Below are 18388 nucleotides of genomic sequence, written 5' to 3'. Positions count from 1 at the left end.
AAAAATTCCATGTATGGAAATTATCCCTTTACTGTAGGGATGGGCAGAATATTTCACCCATCTGAATTTCATCTCCATTACATTCATATATACATAAGCTTAGTGCTGCCAGATTATTTACAGAAAACTGCCTTTTTTCTTTTTATACTAAGAAAATGAATTATTTAATCAAAATAACACAGTACACAATTAATGATCATAAGAAAAACAAGATATACAATGCTTGGAACACCTATAATTTATATGAACAAGCTTCCTTTTTAAAGACCATGGAAACTTCAGTGAAAGCCTCCCCTCATCCAATGTAGCCCACAGAAAGTAGAGAAATCACAGACAGAACAGCTACTTCACAAGAAAATAAGAGCAAATATTTAAGAGACAGCAGAGACAACAGCACTGCCTACACTTGTACATATTCACAGTTAAGCTGAGCTCAAAATGATTTAATTGGACTAATGGCAAATTACAGGTCCCAATTTGCACTCTCTCAAACATGCACATACTCAGGACTTCAGTACAAGCACAAAATTAATAGAAAGAATTGGTCCTCACAATCCATAAATGCTACCAGAGTCTGTTATGTGGGAAATCAGAAAGTTCTGACAGCTCCGGACTCTTTGGGAAAGGAAATCTAATTTCCTAAAAGTACAGGAGTTCTTACAGCAAGCAGCCAGCTCATAATTTTTTCAATAATTTCCATTTACAGTAAAATTTTCAGCTTAGGCTTTGTTTTCATTTTTAATGTTTTCAGCATTCTTCGGTTACACTAAAATTATATACAGCAAAAGGCTTAGGATTTTTTCATCTGCAGAACAGAAAGTACTAAAGATAACATGTCCTTCCAACATTTATTTATATATATCTTGAATTTAAAACACATGCAAGCTCAAAACAGAGTCTACTGTAACAACTGCCAGAGAGTTTCAGGCAAAGGCATTAAAAATACCTCTGGGGTACTTGCAGTAAGTTGTCTCCTTCCTCCCCTTTTTGGTGATAATCACTAGCCACTTAAATCAGAGTAAATTCTAACTGCTCTCCCTTCACTTAATCAAAATTTGTTTAAGAGGATTCTGTAGTTAAAAGTCAGAATGGACGGACTGTGATAGCTGTAAAAGACACCTACACTTAAAAATACTTGAGAATCAAATGCTTTTAATAAGACCTAGATCACTTTGAAGCTCAATCAGGGAGGGAATAGGAATAAAAAAAACCCAAACCCCCTAAAACATCCAGGCATGTCACTGAAAACATCACAGAGCAGTGCCTTATTTAAGCCAGGGCTCTGGAACCAGTTGAAGGTGCAATCACACCCATGCACAGAGTGATCACAGCAAAAATCTTAAAAGCATAATTTGCAGTGCAGGAACTGGCAGCAACACCAAAAGGCAAACACCATTCCTGAGGCGTTATTGCCCAGCAGAGAGAAAGCAAGAAGCAATCATCTTTGAAAACTCTCTTGATACTTAAATAGATCCATATTAATTAAACAAATAAAATGTTCCTATAGCAGGCAGCAATCACCTACTTCCAGCAGCAACTTATATTTTCCCTTTCCAGCAGAAACATTACAGCTGGCTTCACAGCATCTAGAGAGAATGAGAGGTAACTCAGTTCTTTTCTGAATGACCCTGTTGTTGTACAGATGTCAAGTGTGCTTTGCCCTAAATGTCCCACAGAGAAAGATTCCAAGGCCTCTTTGTAATTAGTGCTTAGACCTCCACCAACAGGAAATAATCCTTGAAAAAGTCTCACCCAACAGAGACGTATTTTCTCAAGCTAGTATACAGGTTTCTCAGTTTCAGTAACTGTAAACAGAAGCTCAGCATGTTCCAGTTACTGAGTTCAGTCGGCAACAACAAACCTCAGTCTAAAGGACTAGTGACTAATCAAAATTCCAGTCTTTCCACAGAGAAAGACAATTTCTCCATAGACAGAAACACATCAGCCAAGAAAGCATGCACCTTTCATGCTTTCACTTTGCAAGTGGAAAACATTCCACTTAACATGCTAAGCGCAAGAAGACATTGCTCAGAGCTTGTCCACTTACAAAGCAAACAAGCTGAGAATTCGGGTAACCGTGTTGGAAAGCAGGACAGAGCAAGGAAAAAAGATGAAGATGCAGAACTATGAAATAAGAAAGCATAATGGACAGCAGAGTACTTGTTTTAGCAACTGTATCTACAAGAACAGATCTGAACAAAGACATCACCTTCATTAGTAAGACATGATGAGGGAGTCACTGCAAGCTCCTGCAAGAAAGCACCAGCTTGTTGTATGGTAACTACAGACAACACTGCTTGTGATGCAACAGGCACAACAGGAGGCTCAGGACCACATCCATGAGTACTGTCTTTAGGTAACACAAATTTATAAAATATGTTTTTATATGCCGTCTGCAAAGTGAGAGCATTTTCATAGCATTAGAATATTTTTCAGCTTTTTTTCATAAAGATAGCAGCATAAATAATAACTGATAAAGCTTTGCAGTCATTTGGTTGTGGAACACAAGACATTTTTACAGAAGGAAGGAGTCATGCACTCCCCACTTAACACACACAAACAAAAAAAACGGGATTCCTTTCTGTGAAACAAAATACTGCCAGTTCCTTCTGAATCTGACCCACGCCAAATCAGCCACCTAGCCAGCTGTGTAGTCTCTATACAGTAATAACTTAAAGTTATTATTGTATAGAAACCACAAAATAAAAAAATAATAAAGTTCATAAAATAATAACCTAGTTTAACTTTTCTCATCATCACAAAGACCTTTATCTGGCATATTTAATCTCTTTTTAAACTACTGAAAAACAAGATAAAAGCCAAACTCATCTGCAACATCCAAACACTATGGGAAGAACACTTCAGAAGAACAATGGACAAGTACGGTGGTTGTTCTGTTGTTTAATTATTTAAAATACATTAGGAGATATTTAGTCAATGTTCTGTCTGCCTATCTAATTAAAAATTACAGCACAGACATGGACATAAGGACTCAGCAGTCTTGCAGGGAGGAAAATAATGGAGTTTGAAGCCTAATAGAATAAGTGTCTCGAAATGCAAATAAAGGGATTACCTTTACAAAAAACTAAACAAAACAACAACAAAATACACATGAAATAGACAAAACCAGAAAAATCAACAAAAGAAGTTTTCCCAACATTTAATTTACTCTGAGAAACAGAGAAGCAAGAAATTCAGCTAATCCCAGCTATAGTGATGTGACGTAAAATGCATTTTGTGAAGCCAGTCCTAAATCATCTATAAGCTGCAGGCCTTTAGCTATGAGGAAACTTAGAGCTAGAAAAATGTATTATTCAGTTACCTTGTATCCTACATGTATAAAACTCTTCCTGACTATATCACACTAGGCCATACTAGTATCAATTTTCAAATGCAAATACAGTTAAAATCAAGTGTTAAGCAGAGGCACTGAGAAGAGAGGTGCCTCTGCTTAACTACAAACTGGTGCTGTATCACCTGCACACAAGAGGCACAGGGATTTTTTTATAGTGCTTCACAGAAAGTATTGCTTTTCTACACTGTTTTCATACTGTGGAAACACCCACATCATTGCAAGTTGGTAAACGAAAACAAGAACATAACTCCCCTAAATCTTTTTCTAGGCTGCTGTGTGTAGCATCAGACTTAAAAAGTAAAGCAATATAAGCACAGTAAACCTGGTAAAGGCACACTGAACAACCTGGGACATTGGAGCCCAAAGAGGCAGAACATTTGCCAGAGCTCTTCTGGCTTTTTGCCTTGCAAACTGGAGCCAAGAGCCCCAGAGTTCTGGCCAGTTCTCAGCACTAACTTAATATTACTGTTAGACTTTTTTCTTCATATTGATAAAGATGCCTATGTACAACTGCACAGAAGCCCTCCTTTGCCTCACTTCCCCTTTGGCTCTCTAGGCAACCCTTAAAATGGCAAAAACAATAGTCAGGAGAGAAGTAACTTCCATAATTTTGCCTTGGCATAACAACATGGTGTTTACTATCAGTGTCCATTCCCACGAGAAACAATGTTTTCTCCAGTGGAAAATGAAGAATTTTGCCCTGTAGAGGAGAGGAAGCCATTTCATTTTACACTGGGAAGCTAGGTACAAAAATAGGAAAGATGGCTTGCTAAAAGTGTCCATTTTTATTCTTATTTTTAATAATTCATGTCAGCCCTATCTGTCAAGCCATAGCTGTGATTCCTTGCACCCAGGTATTCAGATTCCTTCCAATCTCTGAAAAACAACATCATGCTCTTAAAAATCAAGAGCTTTTTACTCTCCAAAGGATCCTTTGTCAAGACAAATACTCTACACAGGTAATTGCAACTCATTTTCAAATTCATTAAGCCCTGCACAACTTCAGTGAAAGTCTAAGGCTTCTTCTGATTATAGTAAGATTTCTGCTACTATTTCTTTGAAAAGGACCTTCATTCTCCTATCCCAGGAAGACTGAACATGACAAGATAAAATGTGTTGGACTGTAAACAAAACCCTTTTAATCTTTTGTATGCAAGAATTAACAAGCTGATATGTTTCACTAAATTCCTCTTCACAATTAAAACATTAAAAAGTCACTGGTGCAGATCACATTAGAGTGACTGTCAGCCTCATACTCAATTACCCAGATCATCTGCTTTCTGCTTTCTGGGTAAAGGCAGGTTAAGAGGATATAAAGAAAACAAGCTGTCCAAGTCTTCCTGGAATAAAATCTAAGTATCTGATCTGTTAGCCTTACAACAAATACATAGCCTTAAAATACCAAAGGCTATGTAAACACAAAGAATACAAAAGCAGGAAACATTACTATTTCACTTGCATCATCCTAAAATGAAAAACTGAACAGAAGCCATGCAGAGTTCTTCAAGTTTGGGTAGCCTACACTTATCAGCCAAGACTACATCTTCCTTTTGGGGCTCTCTAGAGGCTGCATTGTTCCCTCTCTTGCCCTCAGCCTTTTCCCAACAGTATTTCATGAAGACAAAAGCAGCATCCTACAACTCAAGTCCCACTTCCCCATGACTCTCATTCCCCTGGATTTAACAACTGCTATGAGAGCATTAAATGTTTTCAGTTCATGCTTGCAAGCACTGCTCCATCCCACACTGAAGGAATACGTCTTTCTCCCAATCAGATTTGTTGTACCCACAAAACATTTACCTCCTCATTTTTTATATAAAGTGTTTAGATGCTCTGCAGCACTGCTCTAACAATGTAAAAAAATGGCTGACTACATAATCCACTCACTCTGCAATACCAACAAAGATCAATTAATGATCTAAAGTGGTAAAAATTATGATAAAAATAAGTCTTTCTATTTTTAAAAAGCAAAACACTTTAAATTTATCATGTTTTCCATCTCATCATAATAGTCTTTAAAAAAAGCCGACCAGAAATAGCAGGTGCTTGAAATGCTATTTTCCAACAGTTGTAAATATTTCATAAACCACTTCACCAGAAAGAACCACCAGTATATAAACATCAACAATAAGGTAAGTTTGCTATCCATGACCATTGGCAAAGGGACCACGACTGGGAAAACAGAGACACCTGACAGTAGCCAAGTCAATATACCATTTCTCTCCTTCCTATTTCACAATACAGCTTCTTGTACAGCCCTGCATCCACACTGCAAGCTCCAAACATCCCAAACTTTATTAGTGCCTCTGTATCACTTTATAATAACATTTTACTTAGAAGTGCTGCCTGTAAAAGGTGGCCATTTTTAAAAAGAGAGAAGATGTAAAGTCTCAGGTTTTTGCACCACATAATTTTTTGACTGTTGCTTTGGATGGGAAAAGAAAGAAAAGAGGAGGCAGTTTTGAAACAATTTTCTTGCACCAGATCATTTTCTGATAATTTAATATAGTGGCATGAAAATGATCTGCTCCAAAATACCTAATTAGAGCCTAATTTTTGTATGGCACTAAGCCAAGGGTGGAAAAAAGCCACACCAAGTCCTATAGCCAGCAAGCTGTGCTTTCCATCCTCAGTCTGAAGCTATGGACTGCTGCTAAACAGTCAGCAAAACCAGAATTAACAGCAGCAATGCTGCTGGTCAAGGTTGAATTCTACATGCAGGGCCCCTGGAAAGGTTTGGGGAGCCCAACAATAGGACAAGGAAGTTATGTGCTATATGAATAAGACCTGCAATGTATTCTGCACTCAAGCAATGTGATTTATACTGCTCTGCTCACTCAGGTGACTTGCCTGCAGACATTTCCAAGCCAGGCAAGAGTGCATCCAATATCCCAGAGTGAAACTGTTACAGCAGCACCAAGCCCTGCTTCCCCAATCCCTCAGGAGGATTGTAACTGAGTGATTTATTATCTTTTGTAACACACTGAAAAATTTAATCTTGCAATCTTAGGTAAAACTTAAGAGCCTAGACTGGAATATTCTATCTAAACCTTGATTCATGAATTCTGAATAATTAAAAAAGCCATATACATTTTTTTGTAGATTTTTCCAGTAATTCAAAAGCCCAATAAAAAAAAAAAGAATTACCATGCTTAAAAAATATAATAGAGGTAATCTTCAAGTTCAAGCAAAAGCTTGTTGCTCTAAAAATTAAATGTCATGTTTTATTACATTATGTTCTATCACATTTTACTTCGTGTTGTTTTCATTACCAACAATAAAAGTCAAGATGGGCTCTTGAGTGAGTGTATGCAGAGTTGTGTGTATGTGATAGCAAAAAAGACTCACAGAGGAAAACAAGGACAGCAAAGCCTTACAGAATGTTCTGCTATGCAGATGCGTTACCTAAAATTAGCAGTTTTGTGACATTTATGACACTTTTAGTTCAAATCCAAGAGGAAGAACATTTATTCACAGATAGTTGTAACAACAGGAGAAAACAAACTGGGTATTTATGACACAATGTGAGTTTGTGGGCTGTAGTTCTGTCATGTTCAAACAATGGTGCTTTTAAGGAAATTATCATCCTCTGTGGAACCTACAACCTTATAGGATTTTACTATTCCTACAAGGAGGAACAGACAGAAGCACAAGTCTGAAGCTGCTAAAGTGTACAATCCAGCAGACAAACTCACACCTCCAGCATACTCAACCTTACATGAATGCATGCCATAGATTCCCCAAGAAAAATGTAGACTGCATTAAACAAATGTATGCTCTTATTTCAATCCTGACTTCACAGTTCCCTTTCTGGAATGCCCTACAAGGAATTCAATGAGAACTCTTTTCAGAGGACCTTCAGTCCTGTTTCCTTCACTTAAAATGAGATTAATTTCTGGGATTTAGCCCAGTGTGTCTGAGACCTGCTCACCTCCCATCACAAAACACTTCATTCAAAAGCTCTGTATACCCAGCAGCTGACAAATCACTGACTCTTGCCAGTATTCAATGCTGTGTTAGTGGCCTTTACAAGCAAATCCAGCTAGACTTCAACAAACAACAGCCCTAAGAAAGAAATGTCATTTTAGCCATGAAGTCTGACAAACTCACAACTCCCTTGGTTATTATGTCTCTGTATGCTGGCATTGTTGAGCTGAGCCAGAGCACACAACTAGTTATCAAGTGAAAAGTGTTGGCAACTACCACAGCCTAACATAAACTTTTTGCCTCCAGGAGCCAGTGATAATCAGCTAAAAAGTTTTACTTCTTGACTGCCAAGTAAGGTGGACACTGGAATTTACAAGGAAATGCTCCTCCTTACTGCACAAGTAGGTTCTGAACTGCAAGTCTCCAGAAAGGGAAGAGGCAGGATAACACCTGAACCACTGTACAGCAGGTGAAAGAGTCAAAGATTATGTCACTCATTTCCTCATTGCTGGATATAGAGAGAACAGGCCTTGAACTATGTTGTTCCAGCAAGATGCCAGCACATGGTAAATGGTTTAGCTCAGAGCCTTGAAAGTTTCTCATTTTGGTAAGAGCTATCCATGTCCAATTGTGTTTTGCATTTGTTGAAAAGAAAAATCACGCTGAAATCTGAGCTCAAAAGGACTTTGTCACAACCTGTTTTGAAAAAAGATGCCTGAAACTATGGAAGGCGTGCATGGAATTTTTGTTCTGTACACAGATACAGAAGTCAGCTAAACAGACCCCTTGGCTTCAGGAGAGGCAGAGATCCCTAAGCAGCATGGAACAAGCTGTGCTGCTTGGAAGTAACAGAGCAGAAGCACTTGAGAGACACCTGCTGCCCACGGAGAGAATCTGTCCTCTTTGCAAACCACATTCAATTATCCTACAGATAGAGCAGAACGGCACAGAGTCACTTCCATTTGAGGAACAACATGGTTACAGAAAAGCCGACTGCTCACATCGGTAACCCAAGTTTTAACCCCATCTGTAAGAACCTCTCATCCTCCTTTCAAGGACAGCTACCAAACCAAAAGAAGATGTGAAGAACTATTTTTAAATTACAGTTATGGACCCAAGTAGGCACCAGCTCCTCTCAGCCGCACTGAAAGGCTGCAGTTTGGCTCAGTGCTCAGATTACACAGATTATTGTATTAACAGATGCACGTGTAGTCCTTAGGGAGCCTTCTAATTCCCCAACCACCCCTTAGCCAAGGACTGAAGGGCACTAGAAAACACCATCTCAGAAATAGTTTAGACAGCAAAGGAAACATTGTGACGATTTTGTGATGGGATCATGTTACATTGTAAGCCCAGGAACTGTTCACAGTTTAACAGTGGATACTTAAGAAAGAGTCCATTTCAAGGTCCTCCTTCACCTTCTTTTAATCAAAGTCACAACATTTTAGATAGCCATTAGGCAGATATATTGGTCTGAGTACTACTGCCCTTAAAAGGCTTGGCACAAGCACAGTATATTTAATTTTTAATTAACTCTCAATCCTGCACTATTAAGCCACAAGCCACAAGTCCGGAAACCCACAGAAACCTCATTAAATGTCTGCTGAACATTAAGGAAGGCTTCTAACTCTAAACCAATCTCTCAGATTTTTAACTTTTCAAAATCCATTCAATTAGCAGTTGAGTCACTTTGTGCAAGCAGTAGCATACTCATTTTCTGAAAAAGTAACAGACATTAAATTCAAGGCTGCAGGAGTGACAGAGGAAGACACTTTACCTGAACAGAATGAAACCAAGTGACTCCACAGCTGCCCGCCTCACATCATCATTCACATCACTTACCTACAGAAGGAAAAACAGGACATTCAGAATACAGTTAAAACACTTGAGAACTCTGCAACATTTCAGGTCAGATGTCAGCTAATCAAGAAGACAGGATTATGGAGAAAGTTAGTTAAAATCATGTTCAACTGCAAGATAATCAAAGAACAGACAAACCTTATCCTTTAGAACTTAATTCATTTTTTCTCCAGCCCATCATCACACAGACTATTCACTGCAAACCTGTTAGCTGGGTAGTTCAGGTTCATGTTTTAATTTTTAACAGGGTCGTTTTCTGTGATACCAGGCTAAAAATCTGAAAATCTACTTACCCTAATGTCAGAAGGCCCTGTTAGTTCTACTCATAATACCAAAGAAAGCTTTCATCACTTCACAATCTCTGATTTGGACCAGAAAATTAACACTGCAGACACAAAGCCCGACCAAGTGATGTGCTTGCTTCCTAAGTGCTCCTAAGGCCACAGTACTTACAGCCACATGCAGCAGGCGCCTGATAGCCTTGTTGTTCCCTGAGCCACAGTACGCCATAGCCACAGTGTACATGCCGGAACGACGGAGAATTGGATCCTGGAAGAGAAAGCATCAATATTTCACATCTATCCAAATGGTGACTCAGTAATTCTAACTTTAAATCTGTTCTGCTCTTGTGTCTTGAGTCTGCAAACAGGTCACAGGTCACCCTTGTTGCTTAATTGTTTATTTGGGACTAGTAACAAGACAATCACCAAAGCAGGGTTGTCATTACTATGTTCAGGGAGCAGAGAGCCTGCTATGCTGCAGGAATAGCAGCATAGCAGTATAGGGCAAAGGTGTCATTTTGTGTACGGTATAGGGCAGAGGTGTCATTCTGCTTCTCACCTGCTATCTGCAATGATCACTATCAGAGCCTTGAGATGATCCACCTGCAGCAAGTTTCATGTGTTCTTAACCACTACATCCTGTTCTACTCCCTGTTGCTGTTCATGTGACTATGAAGCCCACATACAAGGCTAAAGAAACACACAACTAAGCAGCGTTGTTCTTGTATTTTTGATCAGAGTGCAGCAACTTGTGAAACAGTCCTACTTCAGACCTATGAAAGAACTTCTCTGTTTCACAAGAGCCAACCCCCGTAGCTGGAGATTCACAAATGGGCAGGAAGGTCAGCCATGTAATACAAGAGTCAGGGATTAAGTCACAGCTCAATTTACCTTATCTCTGCAGAGGCTCTCAATGAGAGCATCTGCCTCCTCCATCCTCCCATACATGACTAGAGCAATTCCAACTGCGAGGCCTCGAAGGATCTTTTCGTGTTGGGTTTCCTGTGCATAGCCAACCATGTCCTCAATAGCCTGGGCATTTTTAGATCCCAACATAACCAACCCCAGTGCCAGGCCAGCTGCCTCACCTGAAAAGCACAGAAAAGCAAAAAAGTCAACTCTATTCCCAAAAGTAATAAATACTGTATCTAGAGAATCACACCAGATGTAGGCCAATAGATCACTTCTGGACATCACCATGCCAAACAGCTCCATTATTCACAGCAAAAGGTGTTTGTAATCACAACTTAGAACTTTTCTCTACCAAGTTCAATAATTGCTTCCTTGGGCCAAAAGCTGCTGAGATCATTTTCCTATGAGCCCCACCACTGCAGCAGTAACTCCCACAACCATCTCCAGGCCAATTACTCAGTTCAAAAAAGCAAATTACTCTGGAGATCAGCCACACTAAAGAAAAAGCATATGACAAAGAAAAGAGCAGAGCTGTTTAAAGACCTAGCATGTCTTATCAAAACTTGCCACAGTGCCAGTCATGACAGGATCTCTGAACATTACTGACACATAACTAAAGAACCATAATGATCAGGAAAAGGTCAGTAAATAAAACACAGCTAGAAACAATCTATGCTGCTAACAGAAAACCTGGGGGGAAAAAAAAAAAAAAAAAAAAAACCACAACAAAAAAGCCCAGGTGCCTGATAAGGCCTCAGATGATTATTTGCTTTGAAAGCAGAACATTTACCTGTCACTGCATCATCCTGGTATAGATTTGTTTTCAGCAGATCGTACACATCTTGACGTGCTGTCCCCATGGCAGCCAGCCCCAAGCCCAGGCTGCCACCATGTCGCACAATCTAGAGAAGCATATGCAAGATCAGTCAGAAAACAGGGAACAGTATGGCTTCAGCTGAAGTAGACATCTTTCCATCAACATAAACCTGCAACCTTTTAGCCCCAGCCTAACTCAAAATGATCTCTTGACCTGCTAGAAATACCACTTTCACAGTCTCAGGCAGCAGGTCCAGTGAAAGAGGCAGAAAATAGAAGAAAAACAGTTCAAAAGCCCATAAAGAGTGAGTAACAGAAGCTTAACACATAGCACAGAAGTAGTATGTAGTAACTTCAAGATCTTTTGCCCCACTGAGTGATTTATGTAAAACCATAAATCTGTGCCACGTCAAATCTAACAATAGCTTTTAAATAAAAAGGAAAAAAAGGTACCCACTTAAAAACACTCCATAACCTCTTTTATTCTAACAATGTATACATTTGCAGTAAGACTAGTGGGATACGTTCATGGAATTAAAAAAAAAAAAAAAAAAAGTAATTTGAGATTCCACAAGAAGAAATAGGGAACATGCTGGGACAATGATCTATACCCAACTTAAAAAGATATTTTTCTTAGAGGTCTACAAACACTAAGTGCAGAAGTAAAACACTTCTTATTGTGCAAGATGCACTAAAACTACAGGTCAGGTCAGCAGAAACATTTTGTGGCTTATTTTCTTGACAACTAAGCTGTAAATAATAACAGTGCCTGAATGTTGCAGGTCTACTAGAAAAACAAAGCAGATAAAACAAGTAATAAATATGATGAAGCTACAGTCACTGTCAAGTATGTAAGAATTTCCTAAAAATCTTACCTAAACCTTAAGCAACAGGTTGTTAAAACCAACCTTTAACCAATCTTTAAGTTCCAGAGGAGGTCTAAGTACCATGCTGCTGCTTAACTACCTCTCCACTACTGAACCAGCTAGCACCCTCCTGCATATTCCCAACAAAATAAGGGCTCACTGCTGAGCCAAATACACACATCATTACTGGCATTCTTCAGCTGGTTCAGCAAGTAGTCAATGATGTCCCCGCCATGGTTGGCATGGATGAGACCCAAGGCATAGAGGCCTCCTCCCTCCTGGTAGGCTGACCCTGGAGAGGTGTCTTTGGGCAGGTAGGTTGCCATTAGCTGTAATGCTTCTTTCTCGTGACCCTGGATGTCCAGTGTCCAGCAGGAAGGGAAGACAGTGGGAAGTGAAACGTGAAAAAACAGCAAAGTAGTCTTTAAACACGTGTTATAGCCATTACTTTCTCCACTAAAATCCGTATTTCAGTGCCACACATCACCATTCAAACTTAGAGAAAAATTACTACAGTAAGGAACTTTGGTATGTCCCAAAATCACTTAAGAACCACCAGCAATTTTAATACCTAGAATCTATTAAATCTGTTCAACTGACAAAGGAAGAGAAGAGAAAAAAATACTCTCTCCTTAAACCATGTTTTCCTAAGACCTTTCTGATTCTCAGCAAAACATACCATAAATTATATTGGATGTCAAACGAAATAACATAAACACAGCTTTTCAGTGCAAAGACACAAAATATGTTAAGTTATAACTGTGCCAGGTACACTGGAGTGCAGGCACCATTCAGAATCCCCATTTCCACGTTTTCAGTGTTCACAAGTCAAGCATTTACACTGGGCAGAGGGAAATGAATGCCATATGAATGCATTACCTTGTGTATAACACCCAAGCTGGCAGTAGCAGTAAATTTAGCCCAGTTAGTGGCCCTGGCCAGCCACTCCAAATTGTCTCTAGAAGACGAAAAGAGAAAGGTTATACAAAGTTTTTCATCCAGCCTGTTCCTAATCCAGCAAGCAGGATTTAAAAGCACTGAAGATTGCTTTCACACTAAAAAGCAGCTCCAGAAGGGAAGGCAGTTAACTATATTTCCACTTTACATTTCTCTACCCTTCATCAGTCCTGATTTTTGCCTGATTGTAGTCAAGCTTCTAGACATGGGTGATCTCAGTGAAAGACAGAGAACTGCTCAATATGCAGCCCACCAATTGTCTGGGATAAACTTTAGCTGAGTTTCTGCAGCTTTCTTCAAGTCCCTCCTAAGGTCAGCCCTAGCATTTCCCTTACAAGAGTTACTCAGTACTGTCAGTCTGTACTGTAAAAAGATACATCATGTCAGAAACTCTCTAACTGGTAAACAAAGAGAAAAGAAATTCCAGATCTTCACCCTCCATGCTGCTCATATAGTTAGCGGTCAAACAAAGCCAGTTTGTGAGGATATAGAGACGGAAACAATTCTCTAACACCATTAGAGTTCTGCAGTTACCACTCTGGAAGTATCAAGGAGGGCAACAGTGTTGTTCAAACACCTCTAAATGACATTGGAGCTTCCTTGCCATAGATTTACCTAAGGAACTGGTCGCTGGTTGTCCCACAATGCATAAAGGAGTTTGCTATAACAGTTGCTGTATGACACACGGAATTCCTCACTGCATCCTGAAAGAACAAGAACAATCAGTAGCATCACCATCATTCAGCAAAAGATCTGCCCAAGGTCACTTAACAAGCTTGCCAGTACACTAGAAAAATGGACTAGAATGATCCTCAATTTAACCAGCAATTCCCCTGTAATCAGGTAATAGACTGCTAATACACTCTAACATATCCTCAAGCTATCTTTCCCATACAAAATGATTCTTTGTGTGAGTTTCTTTCAGAGATGTGATTACTCCAATTGCCACTTAACTGGAGAACCACACCCCTCCACTTCCCAGAACTGAGCACTGCACAGAGAGTGCTGCTGATGTTTCCAGGCTGTTCCCAGAACTCTACTGCAGAATCACTCCTGAACACTTCACCAGCAGATGGAAAAGATTTTCCAATACATTTGAACTGTCATCTGAAATAGATGAACCTGCTAACAAGCAACCCCTACTACTTTTACTGATGATGTGCATCTTACTTCACAAATAAAAACTTCTCCTATAGTTTCTAGTAAGAATTTAAGAGTATTTACCTGTAAGTTTTCATTTTCCCACCCTTGAGTAACACCTTCTGAAAAAAAACAGTTACTCCACTCACTAACTCTGTCTACATTACAGTATCTGATTGGTTTTGTCTCTTACATGGAAATATTGGTATTTTACTACATACCAGGATTCCCTTGACAAGCTGAAGGTGTGGGCTTACCTAACATCTCAATCAAGATACCAGCATATTGTAACCTATAGTCCTGGCTGACTCCTCCTTTCCCAACCAGCATTTGCAATGGATCTGGCATGGAGCTGAAGGGTAAATTTTGCTCATCTTACTGAACAGATTAAAAAAAAACCCACCAAAAAAAAAAAAAAAAAGGGTAAGAAAAAGATTAGTTTCTATAATCAATCAGAAAAAACCTAAAATATCAACATGCTAATAGCAGCCTATCATTAAAAACAATAGCAGCATGGTCAAAACCACCACAGGATTAATCAGATAAATACAAGACAACCATATTTAACAAAGACTCTTACCTTTGTGTTTTTGAGGATCATGAGGTCTGTATTGTTGTTTCGTATTAAAAACTGCAGATGTAACTCAATGGCCATTTCCCCACTTAAAATTTTAATCATTTTTGAGATCTGGTCCTTAGGCTCTGGGTTCTTCACATACAAGCAGAAAGGAAAAAAAAAATTCAACAAGGACCCAACTACGGTTCTGTTAAAATACAATTCATGAGAAGCAGCTCTGGTGCGTTCCCATCACCATATTCCAAAACCTATCAGGTTTTAGGACTAAAAAGACATTTTTTTTCTGTCCTTGGTGCACAAGCCCAAACCTCCCAGAAATCAAATCTTTTGAGCATAGCAGTGCAGGTGGGAGAAGATACTCATCAAAAAGAAATGTATTATTTCATTGTAAGCAAAAGGATATGGGTGACATCTGACATTCTGCAAGCTGCTGTTTGGCCTTACAGAGACAATAAGTCTCCTGCCAGAGGCAAATCCTTTTATAAACGAACCTGTATAGTCATGGAAGCTTTCACAGACAGGGACACAAAGTTAGAATACTTTGCATGACCCTGTGCTGAGCTGCAGCATCATTCTTGTGAGCTACAAGCTTTATTTAGAACAACAGCTAGTAGAACTAGGAAACTAATACATTCATCTTCAAAAGCCCTTTGAGAAAAGTCTCCTTCCTCATGATGGAACAGCTGAAAACGGATCTGTAGAAACCAGTTTCTTCTGAGCAGGGTGAAAAGTACAGTGCAGCTCTTTGTCCTGACATTGTTAGCTGGTCACAGACCATTCAAGCTTGAGTAGTTCAGCCCTTAAACTAATTCCCTCAATTATTTCTTTGTAGTCAGCATTCTGAATTGTGGAAGATTAAGCTAAAGAACATCTCTGGCCACACGGATTGTCTTTGTGTACTTGGCACAATCAGCAAAGCCAATGTAGCAGAAACTGATTCAGACACCTTTACTGTACAAAAGCATTGTCAAGGTTCCTTGCTAGGGCAAGAAACCCAACCCCTTTTGTTTTCCTTGTGAAATATAACTTGAAGAAAACACTTCTGTTTGCCCCTAATTAATTCTTAAATGACCTGCAAGAATCTTTCAAAGATTCTCAAGTCTTGTTTGCAAACATTTACCATGGGGAAAAAGAAGAAAAAAACCAACTAGTCTTGGGTTTTACCTTCCTCTCTGATAGCACTTCTTCTCTTCAAGAAGTCAAAACTGCATTAACTGTTCTACATGCTGAAATGTAACTGTATGTGCATGTTAGAAGTGAACTGACTTTCTCCAATACTTGGGAAAAGAAACTAAACAAAAAGATTCCAACCAAGTGGCCCAGCGACACAGCATCATATAGGCCCGACGTAACTTTATGCCTTCATTGAAAAGAAACTATGTTACATCAGCATCCCCTTCTGCCATTCCTGTAGAACAGCACCAGTTCCATCCAACCAGAACTACAGCTGGATTCTTGAGAGAGGAAAAAAAATGCATCAAGCTAATTCACTCCCTAAGGTTCTCCACAGCAGTTAAAATTCTTTTGGGATGAGTTAATTTTTTCAATTACAAAAAGCGAACACATGAGCCAGATCCTTCTGTTTCCTTTTTCAGAACTCAGTAATTCCCTACTGAACTCTGACCATCTCCCACTCTCATACAGCTTTCAGTATCTGAACTGCTGGACATTAAGCCAGATATTTGGCCCTCAGAGATCATCTATCACCTTGTCTCCAAGCAAGACAGAAAAGGAATTCCATTCTTTATTAGCCAAACCAATTTAGAAGGCCTAGATATCCAAAGAGAACACCTCAGTAAGGTCTGTTTCAGAAAGAGCACTCACAATTTCTGCAGACCTCCCTGCTGCACAAGTGCTTCCTGGTTTCTCTTCTGCTTCCATAGCATCACTGAAATAAAATAAAAATGAAAAATGCATCACTTGCAAGTCAAGAACTGTAATTATGTCTGAACATTGACCTGAAGGAGTAGCCTGGGATTTGGAGATGATGACTGGAAAAGAGGATTTTGATAAAACAAGTCTGACTATCTGGAGCTTACTGCTGAGCAGAAAACTTCCCCTCCACTCAATATTCAGGGAACTTGAAGACAAGGCCTGGAAAATCCAACTCTCTTATTCCATCTACAGAGGCAACAAAAATAAAGATGCTTGTACAAAATGAACAGACACAGGTGAGAAAACAAGGTCAACAAACAAGGCATTAAGGATAATTATATCCTTCCCTAGAAGCCTTGTGCTTGTCACTATTAGCATGGATTCTAGAGTGTTGACATGGAAATTAAACATATTAAGCAGTTGTTGGCACCTTGTTCTAATGCTTCACAGGCTGACATAAACTATTGTGTGTCTTTCCTTTGATTTCACTGGAAAAGAAGAGAGGAAGAGGAAAATGCTTGCCATGCCTGTGTCACTGATTCACAAGTATTTATACTCAGCTCCACAGCTGGATAAACCCTTATAATTCAACCAGCCTGGATCCACGTGGGATTCTCCACCACACACTATCAAAGAGAGTGCAAGGGAGCAGGTTGTGCACAGACATGAGAGCTCTGGTGAAAGCACCAGTAAGCATTCTATGGTGATTACAGAGCAGATGGGGAAGAAACTTCTTCCATGCTGCCCCTGAACTGGACAGCAACCTTAGCACAGATTGGCCAATTCTCCCATAAGTCACCAAAAGAAGAAATAAAGATGACAGAATAGTTAGTGCCAACTTAGATTTTTCTTAGCAGCAGCTTCCTGCAGTTAAGATCTGTGATCCTGACCACTGAACATGTTTTTAAAAACTCAAAGAAGTTTCGAAGTAGCTCTTCTGAACTGCAAGTACAACAGGGTCTGTTGACACCACAGTATCATCTGAGCTCACTTTTCCCACAAGCTTTTATGTGAAACCAAACTTGCATGCAGCTGTGATGAGTTTTTTCCCTGAACTCCCCCCTTCCTCAGCTCTGCAAGCTGCTGCAAAGATCACACAGAATCAGCATTCCCAAGCAACTCATGCTGTGGCTCAATGAATTACTGCTCATTAGCTGAGCTGCAGTGTAAGTGCTCTGTGCTTATATCAACTGCAAAGAAAAATCCCTTTAAAAACCAGAAGATTTTGATAATACACAGTTTTGTTTTGAGCAAATAGCATGCCTTACCTATTACTTAAATAAAGTGACCTGTTAGCTTGCAAAAGCAATCCATACATGGAGTATGAGGCTGCCTTGGAGCAGGACTGGAGCCAAACAAGTCCCCCACCTCTCAAGTCAATCTCCCCACCTGTCTTTCTCTGACCCAGGGACAGTGCCGGTGTTGGTGGATCCAGGCACAGAAGCGATGGGCGTTCCAACCGTGCGCAGATTCTGGATGACAGAAGACAGGAACTGCTGGCTCGCACTTTCGTACAGGTCAAAGCAAATCTGGTACGCCATGAGAAGGTTATCATCCTTCACCAATTTTTCCAAGATGTCACTCACAGCCTGTGGGTCATCCAGGAATATCAGGCACTGAGCGGGAGAAAGGGAAGAATGGAAAAAAAAAAATAGGAGAAGATATCAGATACTTCAGAATGAGAAAACAACACTACCCAAGGCTGCACTCCAATGCCCTCATCTGCTGCTTCCACAGAACATCCCCTTCAAAGAAAGCTTTTGTGTCTTTCACTGAAGACAATAGAAAACTCAGAAGAGTTTTCATAGAAAAACAAGACTTG

At 39.6% G+C, this 18388-nt stretch overlaps 1 protein-coding gene across 1 annotated transcript in view; it reads right to left on the bottom strand.

The window, feature by feature from the left end:
• The window catches only part of PSMD1 (proteasome 26S subunit, non-ATPase 1), a 66921-nt gene that overhangs the window by 41814 nt on the left and 6719 nt on the right, over nt 1–18388 (bottom strand). The window contains exons 7-16 of the mRNA XM_066193425.1: nt 17956–18182; nt 16516–16579; nt 14695–14823; nt 13590–13678; nt 12897–12975; nt 12197–12370; nt 11126–11237; nt 10315–10511; nt 9596–9691; nt 9060–9124 (exon numbers count right to left, since the gene is read on the bottom strand). Coding sequence (XP_066049522.1) covers nt 9060–9124; nt 9596–9691; nt 10315–10511; nt 11126–11237; nt 12197–12370; nt 12897–12975; nt 13590–13678; nt 14695–14823; nt 16516–16579; nt 17956–18182 — 1232 coding nt within the window. The remainder of the gene's footprint in view (nt 1–9059; nt 9125–9595; nt 9692–10314; nt 10512–11125; nt 11238–12196; nt 12371–12896; nt 12976–13589; nt 13679–14694; nt 14824–16515; nt 16580–17955; nt 18183–18388) is intronic.

This window comes from Chamaea fasciata, unplaced genomic scaffold (assembly GCF_029207755.1).
Source record: "Chamaea fasciata isolate MVZ Bird 193981 ecotype frontalis unplaced genomic scaffold, bChaFas1.0.hap1 SCAF_11, whole genome shotgun sequence".
In the NCBI taxonomy this organism is placed as follows: Eukaryota; Metazoa; Chordata; class Aves; order Passeriformes; family Sylviidae; genus Chamaea; species Chamaea fasciata.
This window is presented reverse-complemented; position numbering and strand designations above follow the sequence as displayed.